A 23,324-nucleotide genomic window follows, 5' to 3' on the forward strand; every position below is an offset into this window, starting at 1 on the left:
GAGTCATGACAGTTACGATTCCTGGTCTGGGATGAGGACGTGCCACAACGCTGGGTGAAAATGGAGAGGGAGGAGGCTGAAGCAGCCATGACAGAGTAGTAGTAGTGGTAAAACCTGGTCTATACGTGGCCTGCTTGTCTGCATGAGCCCCAGTGTTTTAGTACAGCCTCGGCTGAGCTGGTGAGGGTCTCTCCACCTCTATCCTCTCTATTCCATGCCCATGGTTCCCTAATCTCTGTCCTAGAGAGGCTGATCTTTGTCATGATAATCCCTGTAGCCTCAGGCAATTGAGCATCCCATCCGTCTGTCTGTGATAAATGACAAGGAAAACAAAGGGCCATCATGATGCCACACACCCTATCCCTGTCACAGGCACAATACATGCAGACACACACAATATATATATATAATATATATGTATCTGATATAGATATATAGATATATATATATACACACAAATACTAGGGGAGGAAAAGGAGATTGTGCCATACCCTCGTGATCCCCTGACTCTGATTTTCCACTAAGAGAGGAGAAATCTTCCTGTTGAGGCCTGCTTCATAAACACAGAGTCAATCCAGACTAGCAGCCCCCATCCTGCCAGGCAGCCCCCTATAAACAGTGTTCTTGTGCCTCTGCTCTGTGGCTGCAGTAGGTCAGCCAGTCCAGGCTGCTCCCTCCAGACGAAGCCGAGCGCTGCATGGAAAAAGGGGGCAGTGTTCGACAGGCGAATCAGGCCTTTTGTCTATGCATGTATGTGCAGGGTAAGGGGGTGAGGGGACTCTCCAGGCTCTCTCGGCTACGGCAGGGAGCAGCAGCTGGTGCAGGAAGGAGAGCAGAGAGGGGAAAGGAAAATATAGAAATATGAGAAGAGGGCACAAAGAAAAGGATACCAAGAAATCTCCTAAGTCTCTCTTGACCAATGACAAATATAGGCTAAATATTGACTTGAAGAAAATAGGGCCTAGTATGGTCTGTGCGGTCTGCATATTGTAGAGATATTGTCATCAATTGATACTGATAGGCTACTTACTCAAATAATTTAACAAAGGCTCACTTTGTACATGGTCCTGCATAATGCAATTATTTAAAACCATGTTCTTTCTGAGTAATTACAAAGATAAATAGCAGACTATAGGCTAACTACTTTAAAAAGACAGCACATTATTGTTTATGTTATATAACAGAACCTCACAAGGCCCGGGCCTGTACCTATAAAGTCATCAACCCAAACCCCAGATTCAGACAATTCATCAACCAACACCTGAACAATAGATTATTACCTACCTGGGTGGTGGGTATGGTGACAGATTAGCACATAGCTGTCTCTCTGCAGAATGTTTTTTATATATGACAGCAGCTCACTCTCAGACAATGAAGTCATGGGTAGCCCCTTCTGTAATAGGTTCAGCACCTTTCCATCAGCAACACATCAAAATGCAAAGGCATCAGACTGCATTTTATCTAAGAGGGGGATATAAACTGCCCTGCTCCAGACTGTTGTTTCCAGATGTTGAACATGTATGTTCATAATAAAGAAAGGCCTATAAAATACCCCCCCTGCTCACTGCTCTCCGGTGAAGTCTATTCTTTCTGAGCTGAGCAGAGCAGAGGTTGCTGCTCAGTGCTGCCCACCCCCAAGATTGCCATTGTCACGTGATGAGAAATATTGCCTTGACGCTTGATCATAACGATATCTCAAGTCAGCAGATCAGCCATGTCGTACCTATTATAATGTAGACAAATCAATATCGGAACGTTACGTATGTAAGGTCGTAGGTATCAGACGTTTATTTTATGGATACTTTGTTTTGACAAGATGTGATGACGTTGAAAATCAGAACACAGTTTTCACACCCAGAATGCATTTCGCGGTCGTTCAAACGTGTAAAAATAAATAACGCTTTCTTCGGGGAAATATTGATCGTCTTGTTGGCGGTGTCATCACCGATATATTTCAATGAGCATTCGTTACGAGTCTCGCTTTTATTTTATTTTTTTAATCTGATATATTTGATATAAGTGAACTGCGCTAGCTAACTGGCTAGTTTCTTCAAGAGCTGCACTTAATTATCAGCTAAATCCATGCAAAGAAATCATCTCGTCCATGGTTCAATGTCATACTATACTTACCCGCATCCTCCGTGATTAAAACGGTCATTAATTATTAGAATGCTGGCTTTGTGTAACTACATTAGAAACGTAAATACTGAAAGTATTCTGTTTGAATCTTTTGGCAAAATGTATTTTTGGATAGAGCTGTAGACTTGAGTGTCAGTTCCTGATGTGTGTCAGTCATGTATCAACTCAGCACTCCATCATCACCGTTACAATTGTTCATATTTTCAGCTTGGCAATTATTTTTTAGCATTTGCTTGTTTTCAGAGTTATGCAGCAGCATAATAATGCAGAATTGAATTCAACAGGTTTAGATTTTTTTTTTACATCCTTTGTGCTGCACCTTTGGTCTTGATAAATCAATTAATCAATCACATGTATTTATAAAGCCATTTATATATCAGCAGAGAGCACAAAGTGGTGTACAGAAACCCAGCCTAAAACCCCAAACAGCAAGCGATGCAGATGTTGAAGTACTTCATTGTAGAAGAGCTACAAATGGAAAAACATGTGGTGTTTTTTATTACAGGAATAAGGAATCTAAAAATGGTTGTGGCAAAAGGCTTTAATGATCTCTGTTCCTATGTGACACCTTTGTTAGCCGGAGGTCCTTGATGGGCTACTACACTAGATCATTTTGTCAAAACGATATATGGCTTTCCTATGACATCATGTGACCTTTTCATCATATTTTCCTTCAGGTCTTTTTGGCTATTGTTGTTCATATTGGTCTTCATTTTTGAGGAAATGCAGTTTATTTAAATTCACGTAACAAAATGTATCCCCCCTTTTTTTTTGACTACTTGTACATAGGCTACATGGGAAGTAAACAATTTTAAAAAGTTACTTTGTAAAGTTATTCAAACAATATCTGTGTTTGAATATAACACTTGTCTTGCTTCAATGAAGGTTTTTACACACGTATCAATATAATTATTTCATGTGCAAGGTAGCTATCATTTTGTCATTATTTCAACAAGTGTGATTTCATTTCAGGTAGTTGAATGGAAGGACACCTCATATTTCATATTTGACTCATCCTACCAGTCAGCGATGTGACAGTCAACAAAGGTTTTAATTAACACTGGCTGCCCCTTAAATTACCCGTATTACCCATTAAAACGCCACTGTGGACGTGTATCAAAAAGTGGACGAATGAAATGTGGGGCTTTTTTAGTCATGTTTGCAAATGTCAAGTAATTGTAGTTCTTCTCAACAATATACATGGGATCCTGTAATATGACTCCCGTCTAGCCTGCTCCAAGCGATTAGAGGGAGCCGCTATGTAATATGAAAATACAGTATATTTGACTCTTGCAAAAACAATTGCTACATTCAACCTCTAAAGTGTGTTGAAATGAATATCCGCAAAATTCACTCAACACTGCCATCTAGTGTTCATGCTAGACAGATACAAAGTGTCCGTCTACAACGTCACTTATCTCATATGTTGGTCAACTAGTGAAATCAATCAACTCGTCGTGACATGTGTCGTGATCGATGGTTGTCATTGATGCCGCATTCACAACAACTGGGACTCGGAAAAATACGAGGTCAAATCATGACGTAAGTCTAGAGGCCCGAGTTGGATGACCGTCAAATCGATTTTTTTTCAGTCGGAGCTTGTTTTTTTCCGAGTTACCAGTTGCTTTGAACGTCTTGATGTCGGAAGTCGGAGTTATCCGAGTTCCCAGTTGTTTTGGACGCGGCATAAAATACCGATGACGTAACAAGTGATCGTTCAAATGACAGCTAATCATTACGTGTGGCCTGAGTTGACTGTGATGCCTATGGCATGAGTAGATGAGCCGGTCTCTGTCTGTCTGACTTTCTATGTGATCATTATCTTATCATTATTCAGACTATTGAATGGCTGATAGCTGCAGAAGTGTTCATGCCAATATCTGGTCACAAACATCTGACTGTATCGTGAGACATATGTTCTAATAAATATTCAATATGACTCATATTTCTACTTTTCTATTAGTATATTCTAGGACATTGTGAAAAGAGAACGAAGACAAAACATTACATAGAACATCTCCGGAAACAAGTTGTTACATTGACTAAAAAATAACTGACAATATGTGAAACATTGCCAAAGACTCCAGCCACCCAAGTCTCTCTGCTACCGCAAGGCAAGCTGTGTTGGTCCAAAAGGCTTCTTAACAGCTTCTACCCCCAAGCCATAAGACTGCTGAACAACTAATCAAATGGCTACCTGGACTATTTGCATTGATCCCCCCTTTGTTTTTACACTGCTGCTACTTGCTGTTTATTATCTATGAATAGTCACTTTACCACTACCTACATGTACATATTACCTCAATTACCTCGACTAACCCACACATTGACTCGGTACCCCCTGAATATACAGCCTCGTTATTGTTATTTTATTGTTGCTCTTTATGTTTTTTTTTTAATTTAAATAACTCTTATTTTTCTTCAAATTGCATTGTTGGTTAAGGGCTTGTAAGTAAGCATTTCACAGTAAGGTCAACCATGTGACAAATAACATTTGATTTGATGATTTGATGTGATATGCTCAGATCTGACTAACTCATGATCTTCTAATGACAGAGCCTTTATAGTGATCTAAAATACACCCAACTAAAATATAAACGCAACATGTAAAGTGTTGTTTCCATGTTTCATGAACTGATATAAAAGATCCCAGGAACGTTCTATGTGCACAAAAACCTTATTTCTCTCAAATGTTGTGCATTTGTTTACATCCATGTTAGTGAGCATTTTTCCTTTGCCAAGATAATCCATCCACCTGACAGGTGTGGCATATCAAGAAGCTGATTAAACAGCATGATCATTACACAGGTGCAACTTGAGCTGGGGACAATAAAAGGCCACTCAAAAACGTGCAGTTTTGTCACACAACACATTGCCACAGATGTCTTAAATGTTGAAGGAGCGTGCAATTGGCATGCTGACTGCAGGAATGTCCACCAGAGCTGTTGCCAGAGAATTTCATGTTAATTTCTCTACCAACGTCGTTTTAGAGAATTTGGCAGTATGTCTAACTGGCCTCACAACCACCGATCATGTGTAACCACGCCAGCCCAGGACCTCCACATCTGGCTTCTTCACCTGCGGGATCGTTTGAGACCAGCCACCTGGACAGCTGACAAAACTGAGGAGTATTTCTGTCAGTAATGAAGCCCTTATGTGGGGAAAAACTCATTCGGATTGCCTGGCTCCTCAGTGGGTGGGCCTATGCCCCACCCATGGATGTGCCCTGCCCAGTCATGTGAAATCCAAAGATTAGGGCCTAATTAATTTATTTCAATTGACAGATTGACAGATTTCTATATGAACTGTAACTCAGTAAAATTGTTAAAATTGCTGCATTGTTGCTTTTATATTTTTGTTCAGTATAGTTCCATCGGAGCCTGACTTTTTCCTATGGCCCAAACTGACTCATAATGTTTCCACTTATAGGTTATTCTCTTGATGTCATCCAATGAGGAAGAGCTGAGTACCAGGCCAACTCACCAACTTCCTGCGGGGCTTTCCTGAGATGTGACAATGCCCCCGGGCACCACTCAACCTTATCAGACCAAATGTTATCTGTATGTACCTTCAAAAGACCGGCGAGTGGACAACGGATCTGTCAACACTAATCCTCTATTACTTTACCTCTGCAATGATCTGTATGTCAATACAGGATATGAATGTCATCATTCGAGTATGAATGTTTCGCAAGGATGTGTACTTACAGTAATAGACTCATTTAATTGAATGAAATAACATGGACATGTTTTTGTACATGTTGTTGATCTTTCCTATTCACTGATGCAGATTCCATAATATCATTTCTGCATGGTAACCAACCAATGGTTGTGTGGGTCATTCATTCATCATTGTGTCTAAATTAATGAACAAAAGTCAAACCACTTTTGTTTGTTAGCCTTGACCCTACAGTACCATTCCTGACACCTGTTGTCAGCTGTGTTTCTACCAGTCTCCAATATAAAACCTCTTTCAGCTGTGTTCCGACCGGTCTCCAATATAAAACCTTCTTTCAGCTGTGTTCCTACCGGTCTCCAATATAAAACCTTCTTTCAGCTGTGTTTCTACCAGTCTCCAATATAAAACCTCTTTCAGCTGTGTTTCCGACCGGTCTCCAATATAAAACCTCTTTCAGCTGTGTTTCTACCAGTCTCCAATATAAAACCTCTTTCAGCTGTGTTCCGACCGGTCTCCAATATAAAACCTCTTTCAGCTGTGTTTCTACCAGTCTCCAATATAAAACCTTCTTTCAGCTGTGTTCCGACCGGTCTCCAATATAAAACCTTCTTTCAGCTGTGTTCCTACCGGTCTCCAATATAAAACCTTCTTTCAGCTGTGTTCCTACCGGTCTCCAATATAAAACCTTCTTTCAGCTGTGTTCCTACCGGTCTCCAATATAAAACCTTCTTTCAGCTGTGTTCCTACCGGTCTCCAATATAAAACCTTCTTTCAGCTGTGTTCCTACCGGTCTCCAATATAAAACCTTCTTTCAGCAGTATATTTTTATTTATTTAACTAGGCAAGTCAGTTAAGAACAAATTCTTATTTTCAATGACGGCCTAGGAACAGTGGGTTAACTGCCTTGTTCAGGGGCAGAACGACAGATTTTTACCTTGTCAGCTCGGGGATTTGAACTTGCAACCTTTCGGTTCTTAGTCTAACCACTAGGTTTCGTATCGAAACCCATTGTGAGAATCTTAACACTTGGACAGAAGTTAGTGTGTCACCGGATAGGTGCGGCTGGTCTTATTCACATCCAGTGGAATAGAACTGCAATTACTAAATAGCCAGCTATTGGTGTAACGTTTAGTTTGTTTCTAATGTGGGTGATGAAATGTATTCTATTCTACTCTAATGTATTCCATGTAATCGTATTCTATTCTAGGCCTACTCTACTCTAATGTATTCCATGTAATTGTATTCTACTCTAGGCCTACTCTACTCTAATGTATTCCATGTAATTGTATTCTATTCTAGGCCTACTCTACTCTAATGTATTCCATGTAATTGTATTCTATTCTAGGCCTACTCTACTCTAATGTATTCCATGTAATTGTACTCTACTCTAGGCCTACTCTACTCTAATGTATTCCATGTAATTGTATTCTATTCTAGGCCTACTCTACTCTAATGTATTCCATTTAATGTGATTCTACTCTAGGCCTACTCTACTCTAATGTATTCCATGTAATTGTATTCTATTCTAGGCCTACTCTACTCTAATGTATTCCATGTAATTGTATTCTACTCTAGGCCTACTCTACTCTAATGTATTCCATGTAATTGTATTCTATTCTAGGCCTACTCTACTCTAATGTATTCCATGTAATTGTATTCTATTCTAGGCCTACTCTACTTAATGTATTCCATGTAATTGTAATTCTAGGCCTACTCTACTCTAATGTATTCCATGTAATTGTATTCTATTCTAGGCCTACTCTACTCTAATGTATTCCATTTAATGTGATTCTACTCTAGGCCTACTCTACTCTAATGTATTCCATGTAATTGTATTCTATTCTACTCTAATGTATTCCATGTAATTGTATTCTACTCTAGGCCTACTCTACTCTAATGTATTCCATGTAATTGTATTCTATTCTAGGCCTACTCTACTCTAATGTATTCCATGTAATTGTATTCTATTCTAGGCCTACTCTACTCTAATGTATTCCATGTAATTTTATTATACTCTAGGCCTACTCTACTCTAATGTATTCCATTTAATGTGATTCTATTCTAGGCCTACTCTACTCTAATGTATTCCATTTAATGTGATTCTACTCTAGGCCTACTCTACTCTAATGTATTCCATGTAATTTTATTCTACTCTAGGCCTACTCTACTCTAATGTATTCCATTTAATTGTATTCTACTCTAGGCCTACTCTACTCTAATGTATTCCATTTAATGTGATTCTACTCTAGGCCTATTCTACTCTAATGTATTCCATGTAATTTTATTCTACTCTAGGCCTATTCTACTCTAATGTATTCCATGCAATTGTATTCTAGGCCTATTCTACTCTACTCTAATGTATTCCATGTAATTGTATTCTATTCTAGGCCTACTCTACTCTAATGTATTCCATGTAATTGTACTCTAATGTATTCCATGTAATTGTATTCTATTCTAGGCCTACTCTACTCTAATGTATTCCATTTTAATGTGATTCTACTCTAGGCCTACTCTACTCTAATGTATTCCATGTAATTGTATTCTATTCTCTATCTAATGTCTAGGCCTATTCTATTCTAGGCCTACTCTACTCTAATGTATTCCATTGTAATAGGCCTACTCTACTCTAATGTATTCTACTATTCTAGGCCTACTCTACTCTAATGTATTCCATGTAATTGTATTCTATTCTAGGCCTACTCTACTCTAATGTATTCCATTTAATGATTCATGTAATTGTATTCTATTCTAGGCCTACTCTACTAATGTATTCCATGTAATTGTATTCTACTCTAGGCCTATTTACTCTAATGTAATGTATCTACTCTAATGTATTCCATGTAATTGTATTCTATTCTAGGCCTACTCTACTCTAATGTATTCCATGTAATTTTATTATACTCTAGGCCTACTCTACTCTAATGTATTCCATTTAATGTGATTCTATTCTAGGCCTACTCTACTCTAATGTATTCCATTTAATGTGATTCTACTCTAGGCCTACTCTACTCTAATGTATTCCATGTAATTTTATTCTACTCTAGGCCTACTCTACTCTAATGTATTCCATTTAATTGTATTCTACTCTGTATTCCATTTTAATGTGATTCTACTCTAGGCCTATTCTACTCTAATGTATTCCATGTATTCCAGGCCTATTCTACTCTAATGTATTCCATGCAATTGTATTCTATTCTAGGCCTACTCTACTCTAATGTATTCCATGTAATTGTATTCTATTCTAGGCCTACTCTACTCTAATGTATTCCATGTAATTGTATTCTATTCTAGGCCTACTCTACTCTAATGTATTCCATTTAATGTGATTCTACTCTAGGCCTACTCTACTCTAATGTATTCCATGTAATTTTATTCTACTCTAGGCCTACTCTACTCTAATGTATTCCATTTAATGTGATTCTATTCTAGGCCTACTCTACTCTAATGTATTCCATTTAATGTGATTCTACTCTAGGCCTACTCTACTCTAATGTATTCCATGTAATTTTATTCTACTCTAGGCCTACTCTACTCTAATGTATTCCATTTAATGTGATTCTACTCTAGGCCTATTCTACTCTAATGTATTCCATGTAATTTTATTCTACTCTAGGCCTATTATACTCTAATGTATTCCATGCAATTGTATTCTATTCTAGGCCTACTCTACTCTAATGTATTCCATGTAATTGTATTCTATTCTAGGCCTACTCTACTCTAATGTATTCCATGTAATTGTATTCTATTCTAGGCCTACTCTACTCTAATGTATTCCATTTAATGTGATTCTACTCTAGGCCTACTCTACTCTAATGTATTCCATGTAATTTTATTCTACTCTAGGCCTACTCTACTCTAATGTATTCCATGTAATTTTATTCTACTCTAGGGCCTCTCTACCTAATGTATTCCATGTAATTGTATTCTATTCTACTCTAATGTATTCCATGTAATTTTATTCTACTCTAGGCCTACTCTACTCTACTGAAGGGGGATACATCAGATGCACAACTGAATGCATTCAACTGAAATGTGTGTTTCGCATTTAACCCAATCTCTCAGAGAGTTGCAGGGGCTACCTTAATCGACATCATCGGCACCTGGGGAGCAGTTGTTGGGGGTTAACTGCCTTGCTCAAGGGCAGAACAGCAGATTTTTCCACCTTGCCTGGCTCAGGATTCAAACCACTGACCCAACGCCTTACCGCTAGGCTACCTAATGTTTTCTAATTTGATTTTATTATTCTCTACTCTCGTCTCTTATACTGTTGTCACACCCTGACCGTAGTATTCTTTTTTTTTCTTTATTATTTTGGTTAGGTCAGGTGTGACGAGGTTGATATATGTGTTTTTGTCCTGTCTAGGGTTTTTGTATGTTTATGGGGTTGCAACTCGTCTAGGTGTTTTTATGTCTCTGGTTACCTAGATTGGTTCTCAATCAGAGGCAGCTGTTTATCGTTGTCTCTGATTGGGGACCATATTTAGGTAGCCATATTCCTTGGGTATTTTGTGTTAGTGTCTATGTAAAGTTGCCTGTGTCAGCACTAGTGTTTATAGTGTCACGGTCATTTTGTTAGTTTGTTTAAGTGTTCTTCCTCTTAATAAAGAGGAATGTATTCTCATCACGCTGCGCCTTGGTCTCCTGCATAACAAACGTGACAACTGTACTATACAGTCGTGGCCAAAAGTTTTGAGAATGACACAAATATTAATTTCCACAAAGTTTGCTGCCTCAGTTTGTATGATGCCAATTTGCATATACTCCAGAATGTTATGAAGAGTGATCAGATGAATTGCAATTATTGCAAAGTCCCTCTTTGCCATGCAAATGAACTGAATCCCCAAAAACATTTCCACTGCATTTCAGCCCTGCCACAAAAGGACCAGCTGACATCATGTGAGTGATTTCTCTAACACATGTGTAAGTGTTGACGAGGACAAGGCTGGAGATCACTCTGTCATGCGGATTGAGTTTGAATAACAGACTGGGAATCTTCAAAAGGAGGGGTGCTTGGAATTATTGTTCTTCTTCTGTCAACTATGGTTACCTGCAAGGAAACACCTGCCGACATCATTGCTTTGTACAAAAGGGCTTCACAGGCAAGGATATTACTGCCAGTAAGATTGCACCTAAATCATCCATTTATCGGATCATCAAGAACTTCAAAGGAGAGCGTTCAATTGTTGTGAAGAAGGCTTCAGGGCGCCCAAGAAAGTCCAGCAAGCGCCAGACCGTCTCTTAAAGTTGGTTCAGCTGCGCGGATTGGGGCACCACCAGTACAGAGCTTGGTCACCAACGGCAGCAGGCAGGTGAGACTGCATCTGCACGCACAGTGAGGCAAAGACTTTGAGATGGCCTGGTGTCAAGAAGGGCAGCAACGAAGCCACTTCTCACCAGGAAAACATCAGGGACATACTGATATTCTGCAAAAGGTACAGGGATTGGACTGCTGAGGACTGGGGTAAAAGTCATTTTCTCTGATGAATCCCCTTTCCGATTGTTTGGGGTATCCGGAAAAAAAGCTTGTCCGAGAAGACAAGGTGAGCGTTACCATCAGTCCTGTGTCATGCCAACAGTAAAGCATCCTGAGACCATTCATGTGTGGGGTTGCTTCTCAGACAAGGAGTGGGCTCACTCATAGTTTTGCCTAAGAACACAGCCATGAATAAAGAATGGTACCAACACATCCTCCGAGAGCAACTTCTCCCAACCATCCAGGAACAGTTTGGTGATGAAACAATGCCTTTCCAGCATGATGGAGCACCTTGCCATAAGGCAAAAAGAGAGAACTATGACTCGGGAAACAAAACATCAATATTTTGGATACATGGCCAGAAACTCCCATTGAGAACTTGTGGTCAATCCTCAAGAGGAGGGTGGACAAACAAAACCCACAAATTCTGACAAACCAAGCATTGATTATGCAAGAATGGGCTGCCATCAGTGGCCCAGAAGTTAATTGACAGCATGCCAGGCGGATTGCAAAGGTCTTGAAAAAGAAGGGTCAACACTGCAAATATTGACTCTTTGCATCAACTTCATGTAATTGTCAATAAAAGCCTTTGACACATGAAATGCTTGTAATTATACTTCAGTATTCCATGGTAACACCTGACAAAAATATATAAAGACACTGAAGCAGCAAACTTTGTGGAAATTAATAATTGTGTCATTCTCAAAACTTTTGGCCACGACTGTACTCTACTCTACTATACTATACTGGACTATAGTCTACCGTACTCTACTGTACTATACTCTACTGGACTCTGCTATACTCTGCTGTACTCTACTGTACTATACTGTACTCTACTATACTCTAATATACTCTACTCTACTGTACTACAGCAGGTAGCCTAGTGGTTAGAGCCTTGGGCCAGTAACCGAAAGGTTTCTGGATTGAATCCCCGAGCTGACAAGGTACAAATCTGTCGTTCTGCCCCTGAACAAGGCAGTTAACTCACTGTTCCCCGGTAGACCGTCATTGTAAATAAGAATTTGCTCTTAACTGACTTGCCTAGTTAAATGTAAAAAAATACTATACTGTATTACACATTTTGTTTTATTTGTTCTACTCTGGGCCTACCCCACTCTACTCTAGGCCTACTCCCCTCCATTCCACTCTACCCCACTTCTACTCTAGGCCTACTCCACTCCACTCTACTCCACTACTCTAGGCCTACTCCACCCCTCTCTACTCCACTCTACTCTACTCTACCCACTCTACTCTAGACCTACTCCACTCCACTCTACCTAGGTCTATCCACTCTACTCTACTCCACTCTACTCTAGGCCTACTCCACTCCAATCTACACCACTCCACCCACTCCACTCCACCTACTCTACTCTACCCACCCACTCTAGGCCTACTCCACCCACTCTACTCCACTATACTCTACCTACTCTTACCCACCTCTCTACTCCACTCCACTCTACTTTAGGCCTACTCTACTCTACTCTACTCTACTCTACTCTACTCTACTCTACTCTACTCTACTCTACTCTACTCCAGTCTAGGCCTACTCTACTCTATCTAATCCACTCCATTTAGTTGTATTATATTCTAATCTAGCATACTGTAACTGATCACCAGAACACATGGCATGACACTGGCCATCACACAGCCTAGTGAAGAACTGGCATACTGTAACTGGTCACCAGAACACAGGGCATGACACTGGCCATCACACAGCCTAGTGAAGAACTGGGCATACTGTAACTGGTCACCAGAACACAGGGCATGACACTGGCCATCACACAGCCTAGTGAAGAACTGGCATACTGTAACTGATCACCAGAACACAGGGCATGACACTGGCCATCACACAGCCTAGTGAAGAACTGGCATACTGTAACTGGTCACCAGAACACAGGGCATGACACTGGCCATCACACAGCCTAGTGAAGAACTGGCATACTGTAACTGGTCACCAGAACACAGGGCATGACACTGGCCATCACACAGCCTAGTGAAGAACTGGCATACTGTAACTGGTCACCAGAACACAGGGCATGACACTGGCCATCACACAGCCTAGTGAAGAACTGGCATACTGTAACTGGTCACCAGAACACAGGGCATGACACTGGCCATCACACAGCCTAGTGAAGAACTGGCATACTGTAACTGGTCACCAGAACACAGGGCATGACACTGGCCATCACACAGCCTAGTGAAGAACTGGCATACTGTAACTGGTCACCAGAACACAGGGCATGACACTGGCCATCACACAGCCTAGTGGGGAACTGGCATACTGTAACTGGTCACCAGAACACAGGGCATGACACTGACCATCACACAGCCTAGTGAAGAACTGGCATACTGTAACTGGTCACCAGAACACAGGGCATGACACTGACCATCAAACAGCCTAGTGAAGAACTGTAATAAGTAATATGAATTAATAACCTGCTGTAAGGGGAAGCAATTAACTGCCTGTTATTAATAACAGACTGTCGCAAATGGCACCCTATTTGCTACATAGTGCACTACCCCTTATAGGGAATATATAGGAAATAGGTTGCCACTTGGAATGTCCCAGGCTATACAGGCTCTGCAAAGAGGAAAAACAACCCGTCAATGTTAATGAAATGACGCTGACGTGCAAATGCAATCTCTACACACACATTATCCAGGCGTGTTTCGTAATGGCAGGTTATCACAATTTGTCACATTTTCATTTAACATCATGGGTGTATTTTTTTTTTTTAAGGATCTCTGACGTATAACACTCAGGAAAGGCATTTAACTTTCAACGTCGCCTACTTCAGAGCTATCGCTCTTATGGAGTCACTCCCGTATAACTTCGCAAAGACAACAAACTTGAAGGTCGGTCGCGGTATTATATAAATGAACTGATTATGGAAGACCACCATTAGTTTAGGAATTTTTCAACTGGACGGATATACAGCCAATAAGGATTATAATACCTTATTGTTACGCTTGTTCCTCTCTCTGCGATATAATGGGCGACCTGTGCCATGCATGGACCTACAAACCTTCCTTATCGATTGCTATTATATTGGTATCAATTTTATGTATGGTGCATTGTTCAGAGAATACTGGAGCCATTGGAAAAGTGTTCCCACGAGGGAATCACTGGGCAGTAGGTAAGATACCTATTATTGTTGCTATTTATATTACAGAATAATATATTATTATTTATAATAAAATTACAAAGTGTTATTATTGTTATGATCTACTTCGGTTTTTGAGATTCTGCTGGATAGATGAAAAGTTTGTTTCGAGATAAATAAATAAAATGTAACGATGGGAAACCACTGCACAAATCATGTTTAATGGTGAAACAATTTTCTGATTGAATTGTTGAGCTGATGTATATAAAAAAAATAGGACTTAATGTGGACAGTCGAATGTTGCCTTTGTTTTGATTAATCACCTTGGTTACCCAGAAAAAGGAGTATTCTATTTGGTGGGCAAGTTACATTTCCTGTGAAAAGTTTAGTTGAAATGTTCCTGGGTGAGAAAGCTCAGAGCAAACGAAGACATTGTGACGCAGGACATCGGTTGTTCAAATAACAACCCAGCGTTGAATTGTCTTACTCTCCAAACCAGAATTGGACTCAAAAGAACACTAACTTCAATATTCAATCTTCCTCAATGTCCATCCGTACATTCTTTATGTATAAACCTTTTTTATTAGGTCACTTGATGGGGAAGAAAAGCCTTGACAGTCTCTCTGGATCAGAAGATAGCAGCAACAGGGACAATATACCGTCTTCAGAGGAAGACACGCTGTTGGATAGATATGTGCAGCCGTCCAAGCTGGTGCAAGGCTTCATCAGGACTCTCTGGGGACTGGAGAACAAGAGGCAGAACCAGACCCAGAGACAGGGACAGGAACATGTTCTCTCTCGAATGGGGGTACTCAAGACCACAAAGTGGGAAGAGACAGATAGACACCGATACCTCAAACAGGTTAGTAATGGTGAGAGGTTAGTGTCAATTAGGTGAATGTTGTTGTTCCGGTCTTTCCCTTTACAGTATGTAGCCTATGTATTCATCGCATCCCCTAATATCCAGTAGGCTATTTATCAGAATATAAATGTTTGACTTCATTCTTAACTTAATGTTCAGTAGAAACAACATATTTATGAAGTATAATTATTTAAAAACGCATGTTTATGAAGACAGATTATTTAAAACCGGTAATGATATTTTATTGCAGGTTTACGTGGTTCAGGTATGAGTGCTACATTGTTGTATTTCTGCGTTTCCTCTCCGTAGCTGACAGACCTCATTCGATTGGCTTTCAACATGAAGGAGAACACTATCTTCAACTGAAGACAGGCAGTCAGCTCTAGTCTGCAGCTGTCCTATGATGAACGACACTACACGCCTCAGAGACTCAGTTCGAGTCGTTGCATCCAGCGCACCTGTTCACAATATTTTGAAAACAATATAGCCTATATTAGAGTTGACTTTATATGATATATAATAACATAATTATCATAATAATTACATGACGTCATCTACTATTTATTGTATCCCCCTCAAAATACTACTCCCCATCAACAACAATGTGTAAGGAACATTGAATAAATCTGAAATTGTTGTGATAACTGCATTGTGGATATCTGGGTGTTCCTTTACATAACCATACAGAGGTATCCAAAACAAATATCAAAAAAATATTTGGCCTTTATTACTATAACCCATAGAAACACATTAAATGACACATTCATAAATGGCAAATAAGACCAAAAGTCCAAAAGTAAATAATGAGGAATAAGGTTTTGAAGTGTCTATACCTCCTTACTTCCATAAAACCGTTTTAATGTACTGGTTACCTTCAGATGAGTCCCATAGGTTCAGTCAAACCGTTCGGACGCTACAGACGTTTTCACGAGAAGACTGATTTTCGGGATGTCTCGTGCTCTGACCAACACCGCATCTCTGTCACCTTTCACCGCAGATGTGAACGTGTTACAAACAACATATATCGCTAGCTTAAACTGGCGCTATTTTGATGGGGATTTTATTATGTTACTTCGATAATCGACTCTAGGAGGTATATATACTATAGTACTGTATGTACTTCATTTTCAACTGACAACGGGTGAAGAAGTGCAGAGGCAACATATTCACCACAAGATGGCAGACAAGCGTCTCATCAGAGCCTGTTCACAGTTACGACTGCGTTCCTCATTCCACTTTCTAATAAAGACATTTTTAATTATATAATCTTTTTTGATTTTTACAAAATGTATATCTATCTATCCCATATTTAAATCAGACAACTGATATGCATCCTTACATTTCTCTAAACTACCTAAGATACTCAAAGTTTAAAATATAAGCTTCAGTATCAATGAAGTTAGTTCTTAAAGCTATTCAATTTCTGTTAGAAGTTTTCGGGCAACAATTTGGCAATCACTACGATTAGGCTACATTTCGACAAAGGACAAAATACTGGCTTGTATCTTTCAGTGAGCCAGCAATACATAAATCTAATGACAAGCTGATCTTTGTGAGGCATAATGTGCAGACAGACAGTCATTACGTTCCAAATGGCACCCTACTCCCTATATAGTGCACTACTTTAGACCAGAGCCCTATCGGAAAGTAGTGCACCATATAGAAAATAGGATGCTATTTGGGACGTAAAACAGTGTGTAAGGAAGGACTCATGCCTCTCTACTCAGCTGTCCCCTGACAACAATGGCCTCAATTATCTGCTCCAGACTTTCTCACAATGAGAAATCTTAATTGGAACAATTTAATTTGGTTAAGGCGCATCCTGTTGGCATAAACCAGGCTTGTTCTCCACTCTGTTTTCTCCCCTCATTTGTCACAGATAATAGTAGATGATATTAGTGGATAATAGTAGATAGTATATAATAGTAGATACAGTGCCTTGCAAAAGTATTCATCCCCTATGGCGTTTTTCCTAATTTGGTTGCAATACAACCTGTAATTTAAATGGATTTTTATTTGGATTTCATGTAATGGACATACACAAAGTAGTCCAAATTGGTGAAGTGAAATGGAAAAAATAACTTGTTTCAAAATATTTAAAAAATATTAAAAAACGGAAAAGTGGTGTGTGCATATGTATTCACCCCCTTTACTATGAAGCCCCTAAATAAGATCTGGTGCGACCAATTACCTTCAGAAGTCACATAAATAGATAAATAAAGTCCACCTGTGTGCGAGCTTAGTGTCACATGATCTGTCACTTGATCTGAGTATATATATATATATATATATATATATATATATATATATATATATATATATATACCTGTTCTGAAAACACCACTAAGCAAGGGGCACCACCAAGCAAGTGGCACCATGAAGACAAAGGAGCTCTCCTAACTCACGGACCAGGTAAGGAAGGCAACAAAGACACCAAAGATAACATTGAAGGAGCTGCAAAGCTCCACAGCGAAGATTGGAGTATCTGTCCATAGGACCACTTTAAGCCTTACACTCCACAGAGCTGGGCTTTACGGAAGAGTGGCCAGAAAAAAGCCATTGCTTATAGAAAAAAATAAGCAAACACGTTTGGTGTTTGCCAAAAGGCCTGTGGGAGAGTCCCCAAACATATGGAAGAAGGTACTCTAGTCAGATGAGACTAAAATGGAGTTTTCTGACATCAAGGAAAATACATCTGGCACAAACCCAACACCACTCATCACCCCGAGAACCCCATCCCAGTGAACCCCAGTGAACCATGGTGGTGGCAGCATCATGCTGTGGAGATGTTTTTCATCGGCAGGGACTGGTAAACTGGTCAGAATTGAAGGAATGATGGATGATGCTAAATACAGTGAAATTCTTGAGGGAAACCTGTTTCAGTCTTCCAGAGATTTGAAACTGGGATGGAGGTTCACCTTCCAGCAGGACAATGACCCTAAGCATGCTGCTAAAGCAACACTCGAGTGGTTTAAAGGGAGACATTTAAATGTCTTGGAATGGCCTAGTCAAAGCCCAGACCTCAATCCAATTGAGAATCTGTGGTATGATTTAAAGATTGCTGTACACCTTGAAGAATGGGCAAAAATCCCAGTGGCTAGATGTGCCAAGCTTATAGAGACATACCCCAAATATTTTGCATCTTCAAAGTGGTAGGCATGTTGTGTAAATAAAATGATGCAAACCCCCCAAAAATCTATTTTAATTCCAGGTTGTAAGGCAACAAAATAGGAAAATGCCAAGGGGGTGAATACTTTTGCAAGCCACTGTAGTAGATCATAGTCGATAGTAGTAGATAGTAGATCATAGTAGATAGTAGATAGTAGATCATAGTAGATAATAGTAGATAGTATATAATTGTGATTTGGGATTTGGGTGGGCATTCTATGTTCCTTTTTCTATGTTTTGTATTTCTTTGTTTTGGCCGGATATGGTTCTCAATCAGGGACAGCTGACTATCATTGTCTCTGATTGGGAACCATACTTAGGTAGTGTTTTCCCTCCTATGTTTTGTGGGCAGTTATTGTTTAGTGTTTAGTGTTTTCTGCACCTGACAGGACTGTTTCGGTTTTGTTATTCACTTTGTTATTTTTGTTTCAGTGTTCAGTTAAATAAAAGTCATGAACACTTACCACGCTGCGCTTTGGTCCGATTCCTCCTCATCAGACGACGGCACCCGTACAGAACTACCCACCACCAACGGACCAAGCAGCGTGGTATGGAGGAGCAGAGGGTTCAGGACTCCTGGACATGGGAGGAGATATTGGATGGAAAGGCACCCTGGAGACAGGCTCGGGAATATCGCCGCCAGAAAAAGGAACTGGAGGTAGCTAAAGCTGAGAGGCGGCGATATGAGGCAAGTGAGCGAAGCAGGTACGAGAGGCAGCCGGATTGACGGAGTCAGGCTATAGTGTTTTCTGCACCTGACAGGACTGTTTCGGTTTCGTTATTCACTTTGTTCTTTTTGTTTCAGTGTTCAGTTAAATAAAAGTCATGAACACTTACCACGCTGCACTTTTGTCCGATTCCTCCTCATCAGACGACGACACCCGTTACAATAATAGGAGATAATAGTAGATAGTAGATAATATAATAGCAGATATCATTGTATAGTAGTTGTTTTATTTCTTTACTTACGTACACACACACACACACACACACCATTCCCCGCACCATTGGTTAGAGCCTGTAAGTAAGCATTTCACTGTAAGGTTGTATTCGGTGCACATGACAAATAAACTTGGATTTGATTTGATTTGATAACAGTAGATACTAGTAAATATTAGATTATAGTACATAATAGTAGATAGTATTAGATAGTAGATAACAGTAGATAATAGATAGTAGTAGATAATAATAGATAGTAGATAGTAGTAGATAATACTAGATAGTAGATAGTAGTAGATAATAGTAGATAGTAGATAATAGTAGATAACAGTAGATAATAGATAGTAGTAGATAATAGTAGATAATAGATAGTAGTAGATAATAGTAGATAACAGTAGATAATAGAGTAGATAATAATAATAGATAGTAGTAGATAATAGTAGATAATAGATAGTAGTAGATAATAGTAGATAGTAGATAGTAGTAGATAATAGTAGCTAGTAGATAATAGTAGATAGTAGATAGTAGTATATAATAATAGATAACAGTAGATAGTAGATAGTAGTATATAATAATAGATAGTAGATAGTAGTAGATAGATAGATAACAGTAGATAGAATAGTAGATAATATAGATAGTAGATAATAATAGATAGTAGATAATAGTAGATAATAATAGATAGTAGATAATAGATAGATAAGTAGTAGATAATAGATAGTAGTAGATAGTAGTAGATACTAGTAGATAGTAGATAGTAGTAGATAATAGTAGTAGATAGTAGATAGTAGTAGATAATAGTAGCAGTAGATAGTAGATAGTAGCAGATAATAGTAGATAGTAGTAGATAATAGATAGTAGTAGATAATAGTAGATAATAGTATATAGTAGATATAGTAGATAATAATAGATAGATAGTAGTAGATAATAGTAGATAGTAGTATAGTAGATAATAGATAACAGTAGATAGTAGATAGTAGTAGATAATAATAATAAAGTAGATAATAGATAGTAGATAATAATAAGTAGATAGTAGTAGATAGTAGTAGATAATAGATATAGTAGATAATAGATAGTAGTAGATAGTAGATAATAGTAGATAACAGTAATAATAGATAGTAGTAGATAATAATAGATAGTAGATAGTAGATAATAGATAATAGTAGATAATAATAGATAGTAGATAATAGTAGATAAACAGTAGATAATAGATAGTAGTAGATAGATAGTAGATAGATAGTAGATAGTAGATAGATAGTAGATAGTAGTATATATTAGATAGTAGATAGTAGTAGATAGATAGTAGATAGTAGTATATAATAGATAGATAGTATAGATAATAGATAGTAGTAGATAATAGTAGATAGTATATAGTATATAGTAGATAATAATAGATAGATAGTAGTAGATAGATAGATAGTAGTAGATAATAGTAGCTAGTAGATAGTAGTAGATAATAGATAGTAGTAGATAAGTAGTAGATAGTAGATATAGTCACATTCTTTAGATAGTGTAGATACACTACCAGACTTTTGTAGATTCCTCCTCATAGATAGTAGTAGATAGTAGATAGTAGATAGTAGCAGATAATAGTAGATAATAGATAGTAGTAGATAATAATAGATAGTAGATAGTAGTAGATAATAATAAATAGTAGATAGTAGATAATATAATAATAGATAGTAGTAGATAGTAGTAGATAATAGTAATAGTATAATAGATAGTAGTAGATAGTATAGATAGTAGTAGATAGTAGTAGATAATAGATAGTAGTAGATAAGTAATAAATAGTAGATAGTAGTAGATAATAGTAGATAGTAGATAGTAGTAGATAATAGTAGATAACAGTAGATAATAGATAGTAGAAGGTAATAATAAATAGTAGATAGTAGTAGATAATAGTAGATAACAGTAGATAGTAGATAGTAGTAGATAATAGATAGTAGTAGATAGTAGTAGATAATAGATAGTAGAAGGTAATAATAAATAGTAGATAGTAGTAGATAATAGTAGATAACAGTAGATAATAGATAATAGTAGATAACAGTAGATAATAGATAGTAGTAGATAATAGTAGATAATAGTAGATAGTAGTATATAATAGATAGTAGTAGATAATAGTAGATAGTAGTAGATAATAGTAGATAATAGTAGATAGTAGTAGATAATAGTAGATAACAGTAGATAATAGATAGTAGTAGATAATAGTAGATAATAGTAGATAGTAGTATATATTAGATAGTAGTAGATAATAATAAATAGTAGATAGTAGTAGATAATAGTAGATAGTAGTATATAATAGATAGTAGTAGATAATAGTAGATAATAGTAGATAGTAGTATATAATAGATAGTAGTAGATAATAATAAATAGTAGATAGTAGTAGATAATAGTAGATAGTAGATAATAGTAGATAGTAGTATATAATAGATAGTAGTAGATAATAGTAGATAACAGTAGATAGTAGTAGATAATAGATAGTAGTAGATAATAATAAATAGTAGATAGTAGTAGATAATAGTAGATAATAGTAGATAGTAGTATATAATAGATAGTAGTAGATAATAGTAGATAGTAGTATATAATAGATAGTAGTAGATAATAGTAGATAATAGTAGATAGTAGTATATAATAGATAGTAGTAGATATAGTAGATAGTAGTATATAATAGATAGTAGTAGATAATAGTAGATAGTAGTATATAATAGATAGTAGTAGATAATAGTAGATAATAGTAGATAGTAGTATATAGATAGTAGTAGATAGTAGTAGATAATAATATATAGTAGTATATAATAGATAGTAGTAGATAATAATAGATAGTAGTATATAATAGATAGTAGTAGATAATAGTAGATAGTAGTAGATAATAGATAGTAGTAGATAATAGTAGATAGTAGTATATAATAGATAGTAGTAGATAATAATAGATAGTAGTATATAATAGATAGTAGTAGATAATAGTAGATAGTAGTATATAATAGATAGTAGTAGATAATAATAAATAGTAGATAGTAGTAGATAATAGTAGATAGTAGATAATAGTAGATAATAGTAGATAGTAGTATATAATAGATAGTAGTAGATAATAGTAGATAACAGTAGATAGATAGTAGATAATAGTAGTATATAGTAGATATAGTAGATAAGATAATAATAGTAGATAGTAGTAGATAGTAGTAGTAGATAATAGTAGTAGATAATAGTAGATAGTAGATAATAGATAGTAGTAGATAATAGTAGATAGTAGTATATAATAGATAGTAGTAGATAATAGTAGATAGTAGATAATAGTAGATATATAATAGATAGTAGTAGATAATAGTAGATAGATAATAGTAGATAGTAGTATATAATAGATAGTAGTAGATAGATAGTAGATAGTAGTATATAATAGATAGTAGTAGATAATAATAGATAGTAGATAGTAGTAGATAATAGATAGTAGTAGATAATATATAGATATAATAGTAGATAGTAGTATATAATAGATAGTAGTAGATATAATAATAAGTAGATAATATAGATAGTATATATATAGTAGATAGTAGATAGATAATAATAGATAGTAGTAGATAGATAGTAGTATATAATAGATAGTAGTAGATAATAGTAGATAGTAGTATATAATAGATAGTAGTAGATAATAGTAGATAGTAGATAGTAGATAATAGATAGTAGTAGATATATAGATAGTATATATAGATAATAGTAGATAATAGTAGATAGTAGTATATGGTAGATAGTAGTAGATAATAATAAATAGTAGATAGTAGTAGATAGTAGTAGATAATAGTAGATAGTAGATAATAGTAGATAATAGTAGATAATAGTAGATAATAGTAGATAGTAGTAGATAATAGTAGATAGTAGATAATAGTAGATAGTAGATAATAGTAGATAATAGTAGATAATAGTAGATAGTAGTAGATAATAGTAGATAGTAGTATATAGATAGTAGTAG

The 23,324-nt window shown here is 37.1% G+C and overlaps 1 protein-coding gene across 1 annotated transcript; it reads left to right on the forward strand.

The window, feature by feature from the left end:
• Positions 1–14,033: 14,033 nt before the first annotated feature.
• LOC135569022 (gastrin-releasing peptide-like) lies at positions 14,034–15,842 on the forward strand. The gene is made up of 3 exons (XM_065015837.1): positions 14,034–14,427; positions 14,982–15,256; positions 15,566–15,842. Exons 1-3 carry the CDS (start codon positions 14,283–14,285, stop codon positions 15,620–15,622), a joined length of 477 nt encoding a protein of 158 aa, XP_064871909.1. The 5' UTR covers positions 14,034–14,282; the 3' UTR covers positions 15,623–15,842.
• Positions 15,843–23,324: the final 7,482 nt, after the last annotated feature.

This window comes from Oncorhynchus nerka, unplaced genomic scaffold (genome assembly GCF_034236695.1).
Source record: "Oncorhynchus nerka isolate Pitt River unplaced genomic scaffold, Oner_Uvic_2.0 unplaced_scaffold_1256, whole genome shotgun sequence".
Taxonomy (NCBI): Eukaryota; Metazoa; Chordata; class Actinopteri; order Salmoniformes; family Salmonidae; genus Oncorhynchus; species Oncorhynchus nerka.

Bases quoted from the DNA above. Each gene is read 5' to 3' on its own strand.
- LOC135569022 (XM_065015837.1), top strand. From the start codon at position 14,283: ATGGGCGACCTGTGCCATGCATGGACCTACAAACCTTCCTTATCGATT. The intron at 14,428-14,981 runs GTAAGATACCTA...CTTTTTTATTAG, and splicing joins AGGGAATCACTGGGCAGTAG to GTCACTTGATGGGGAAGAAA. The intron at 15,257-15,565 runs GTTAGTAATGGT...TCCTCTCCGTAG, and splicing joins GACACCGATACCTCAAACAG to CTGACAGACCTCATTCGATT.